This window comes from Octopus bimaculoides, chromosome 13 (assembly GCF_001194135.2).
Source record: "Octopus bimaculoides isolate UCB-OBI-ISO-001 chromosome 13, ASM119413v2, whole genome shotgun sequence".
Classification (NCBI taxonomy): Eukaryota; Metazoa; Mollusca; class Cephalopoda; order Octopoda; family Octopodidae; genus Octopus; species Octopus bimaculoides.
Window position 1 is genome coordinate 44,105,307 of NC_068993.1, and position 4,981 is coordinate 44,110,287.

The window sequence follows — 4,981 nt, forward strand, 5'->3', positions numbered from 1 at the left end:
ACACACACACACACACACACACACACACACACACACACACACACATATATGTATTACTTTGGTAGTAAGAAAAAAATTAATTTTATTCCATTTTTCCCATAGATTTGGTGTACGTTTCTTCTGTCAACCGTTTCCATCATCCTCTTTCCGTCATTATGCTTAACAATGGCAAGCCTGTTCTGTGTGAGAAAGCCTACGGTAAGAACACAAAGGAGACAAAAGACATTATTGAACTTGCAAAGTCAAAGAAAATTTTTTTCATGGAGGTACGTCTTTTAATACTGAAGTTATGTATTTTGATATAGTTTCGTTGTTTCGCCCCACATCAACCTTAATGGAGTAGATCCATGATCAAAATCTTCCCGGCCATGACCTTTTCTGTTACATTTTATATATGGTTTTAGCTGGCACTCTGCCGGTTGCGACGACGACTGGTCCAGTTGATCCGGACACCGGAACAACCTCCTAGTGGAATTAACGTGTGAGTGGTCGAGCACTCCATAAACACGCGTGCCCTTAACGTAGTTCTCCGGGAGATTAAGCGTGACACAGAATGTAACAAGACTGGCTCTTTGAAATACAGGTACTACTCATTTTTGCCAGCTAAGTGGAAAGAAGCAACGTGAAATAAAGCATTTTACTCAATACACACAACGCCCCGCCGGGAATCGAACTCACGAGCTTACAATCACGAACCGAATACCCCTAACCATTAAGACTACATTATCGGTTGTATCCTTACTTTTTATGGTGGTAGGGTGTGATTCTGAGCGATTTTGCTTCTGTTTCAAGCCAGTCATGCGACTGAATTGGGGCTCTGCAACCGGTGCGTTGGGCTGAAATAAAATAACGTTTGGGAGATGAAGTAAAATGGGAAGAATATTGCAGAGTATTTTCCCGACGTTTTAATATTTCTACCAATTCCCAGTCCTTTTCGCACTCAAAATAATGAATGGAGTGTTTTATGATATTGATTGTGGCGTGTACTAAAATAGAATTCTATAGTTAGTGAGGAATTTCATCGCTAAAAACACTGCATCGTATGTTGAGAGGTTGTGCAGTAAACTTAATAAGCTGAAAGTTAGGGAAGATATTGGAGGTCATAATACATGAAGCAAACTAATAAATATATCGTTTATAATGTCTTTCTTACCGCTTTTATTTATATCTTATTTTTTTATTCCTTTCTCTTCGTTTTTATTTATCCCGAGCTATCTTTATCGCTTTATTACTCTTTTTCTCCTTTCATATAATTCTTGTCATTTTAGGCTATGTGGTCCAACTTCTTTCCGGCTTACAAACATATTAAGCAAGAAATCGACTCTGGAACCATAGGAAAGATACGATATTTAGATGTGGCTTTCTTAGTTGACATATTTTCAAAAGAAGATATATCTCAAGGCCACGTGGGTGGTGGAGGTTTGTTGGAAATTGGTGTTTATACAATATGGCTTGCAAACTTCATATTTAGACAGAAACCTGAAACTATTACTGCTTTTGGAACAATTGCTGGTACAGGTAAGCATGTCATTAATAAAGGTCTTGTTGCTTGTGTACCTATTCTAGGGATTTGAATAATTTTACTGACAGTTCTATTTTCTATAATTTTGTCACATTGTTCAATTGTTAATGTTTTTGTGCCTAGAGGCTTAGGAAAATAACCTAGGGTTATATAACACAGATTTACAAACATTACTGATGAAGTATAATTAAAACAATTATTAGTCATTGTTTGCAAAGTTCACAAAATCAGTAGAAGATATAAATAATGTCCAAGAAACCATTTTTCTATGAGTTTTCAATGCTAGGACCCAACATTCTTTAACAAGCAGAAAATTCATCAAATTTATTATTGCTGATCAATAAATACATGTCAATATAGGAGAAAATAAAACACAACTACATGCTTTAGAGTTTTGGATAACATACTGGCATCTACTTAAAGTTACAATACTTTTGGTGAATGTTATATAAAAGAATTGCTTAGCAGTAGGTTTATGGCAGCCATTTAAATCCTACGGATAACGTTACACCGATCTTTGTTATATTTTGCACCAGTGTCAAAGACATTCATTATATATCTACAACATGGCCAAGAGAAAATATATTCCAATGAAATACTCGAAGATTTATTTTCTCTAGCCAGATTGCAAATTTCTTACAACGTCAGAAATGTGTTAGTTTCAATACACAATATCAGATAAAATTCTTTCCAAATAAGTATAATTCCTCTGCAAAAAAAAAAAAAAAAAAGCTGAAGAAAGAACAAGAGCTTCCACTAAGAAAAATTATTTAAAAGCCAACAAGGGGATCTCTACAAGATTGTTCAACATACTACAAACAGCTGCTTCTTCAAATCTTGTGGTGTATGCATGGTATAGGTATTTTTGTTTGCTCTTCTGTCTCTTATATCAGTGTGATTGAATTTGTTTTGTTATTGTTCAATGGCTTGATCTGCTAACCTATTGGGATACCCACTATTTACTAATGTTAGTTTTACACATAGAGTGTCCTTATTTAGAACTTCTTTGGTTGAGAGAGATTTTAAAGTTCAGTTTAGAAGGGATTTAACTACGGATAATTTAATCCAAGAGGAAATTCGTTACCTACTTGCGTGCATAGGCATTTATTTGCGTTTTTTTAGAAGTGCAGTACTCGTTATTCGCAATTTCTTCGTTTAAATACAAGAATGAGGTGATGCTACGGGATGTTAAATTACAGCCGTTGTGGATTATAAATGTAGGTATGTTTTTTTCATGTGTAGGTCACAATAAATATATCATTGATCTACCTGCTATAGATAGTATGTATTAGCTTGAGAAGAGCTTTGTTTAGATGTAGAATTCTACAAACGGGGGCCTACATTAAGACCTCATTGTCACACTATCCCCTGGGTGTATTGATTGCCTTGTGAACAACGGAAAAGGGGTGCAGGACAACTCAACACCGCCAACTTAACACCGCCGATTCAACACCGCCGACTCAACACCGCCGACTCAAAGCCAGGACAACTCAATACCAAGGCATCTCAACACTAGGAAAATTGATTGATAAATAATTTATTCGTTTTATAACTTTATTAGTTTTATAACATTAACAGGTATTTATAAAAGATCAATTTAATACGTGACATAAATTTTAAAATTCGAATAAAAGTAATTGTGAAACAATACATTTTTAATACAAGGCTAAAATTTAAAAGGGAAAAATTTACAGAAAGTTGTATGCAATTCCCTTCAAATATTGTTTGGGAGATCGTTCTGAAAAAACGAAACAATATGCAGAATTCTATCATCTGCCTCCGTATGATTCTTCAGTTTAGGGGAGGGGTTTTGCCTCCAATCAGTTGCTCAAAAAATGCATCTCCGTTTCTTTGCACCTTATGTAGCCCGTTTACGAATCTCCATATCGTGGGGTGCTCCATTCCCAGCTCTATTTGGAATCTTCTATTTGCTACTTCATCATGGTTATTCCTATGTATGTATGTATGTATGTATGTATGTATGCATGCATGTATGTATATATGTGTGTGTGTGTTCTCTTTCTCTTTTTAATCTTAGAAGAATATTTGGCCTGTCACCTACTTGGTAGCAAGGTTGCGAAAGAACGTATCTTTTTTTAACCCCCACCCTTTAAATCATAAGAAGGTCTTGCAGATTTTTATAGTCCCAGATATCGTGATCATTTGTAGCATATGAATTAAAGATAGGCATTCTCTCCCCGAGATCCCAAGTTCAGCTATACTTTGGTCTAGACGGTTTGGTATGTATCTTGTTGCTCCGATAATAAAAATAGGCGTGAAGCTGAAACTGTATCTTGAGTACTGGATTTGCAAGCTCCATATCCTCATGTATGTATGTATGTATGTATGTATGTATGTATGTATGTATGTATGTGTGTGTGTATGTAAGTAAGTATGTACGTATGTATGTTTTTGTTCAAATGCCAAAATAAGTAGTCGTGTTTTCGAGCTCACTGCATTACGCCAGTCTGTGTGTGACAATAACCAATATGAAAATATGTTTACTTGTTTCATTTGGAAAAGGTACTGATCTATCTGCCAATATCATTCTAACTTATAAGGATGGTGCCAGAGCTTCGTTGTCCTTTAATACTACTTTGGCAGGAAGAACTGATGCATATATTTATGGAACTGAAGGCAAAATTTACGTAAGTAATCCTTCGATTTAGAGATAAATATTTTTGGAAATTTAACTTAATGTTTATGAATCTAGAAATAAAGTGAATGACATTTAAAGCTATTGTACTAAACTTGACATTTAGTAAATTTATTGAATGGTTAATTTATTGTACTAAATCTAACATTTATAACATTAATATTAAAGAAAATTAAAATAAACAAACTAAAAATTGTCTTAATGCATAAAAGACACTAGTTTCTTTTTACAGATACATCCACCATTCTGGTGTACAGATAAAATCGCGGTGAATGGAGAAGAAAGAGAGTTTCCGCTTCCCAAATCTGATGCTAAATATACTTACGTCCATAGCTGCGGGTTGGCTTATGAGGCTGAAGATGTCCGGCAGTATTTTGAGAAGGGTAAGTCTTTGATAACTTCTGATACTTTATAATAAGATGCCTATCATATATATGTGAATAACAGTTGAAAGTAGTAGTAGTAGTAGTAATTATGTATGAAGTATGTGGGCGTAACCAGTGACGTAATCTGATACTACTGTGCTATTCCCTTTTATTAGCTGGTACAAATTTTCATTGCTCACGGATGGTCGATTCCCTATTGTACCAGACAATCCGTCAAGACGTTAGTGGTTCATATCTTTTCATAAACTCTGTACTGCTGGAGACAGGTTTGGCTACTTGGTTAAAAAGTTCACTATGCTACCTCATGGTTCCTGCTTCAATACCACTGCGCAACACCTTGGAAAAATATTTCCTACCAACATCTTGTAAGTTGGATTTCGTAAATGGAAACTGTATAGAAACTTGTCATATATATAT

General features: G+C 35.0%; 1 protein-coding gene across 1 annotated transcript in view; it reads left to right on the forward strand.

Moving 5' to 3' along the window:
* Positions 1-4,981, forward strand: part of LOC106877994 (trans-1,2-dihydrobenzene-1,2-diol dehydrogenase) — a 25,459-nt gene that overhangs the window by 14,826 nt on the left and 5,652 nt on the right. The window contains exons 3-6 of the mRNA XM_014927068.2: positions 103-266; positions 1,269-1,518; positions 4,046-4,170; positions 4,411-4,561. Of these exons, the coding sequence (XP_014782554.1) occupies positions 103-266; positions 1,269-1,518; positions 4,046-4,170; positions 4,411-4,561 (690 nt within the window). The remainder of the gene's footprint in view (positions 1-102; positions 267-1,268; positions 1,519-4,045; positions 4,171-4,410; positions 4,562-4,981) is intronic.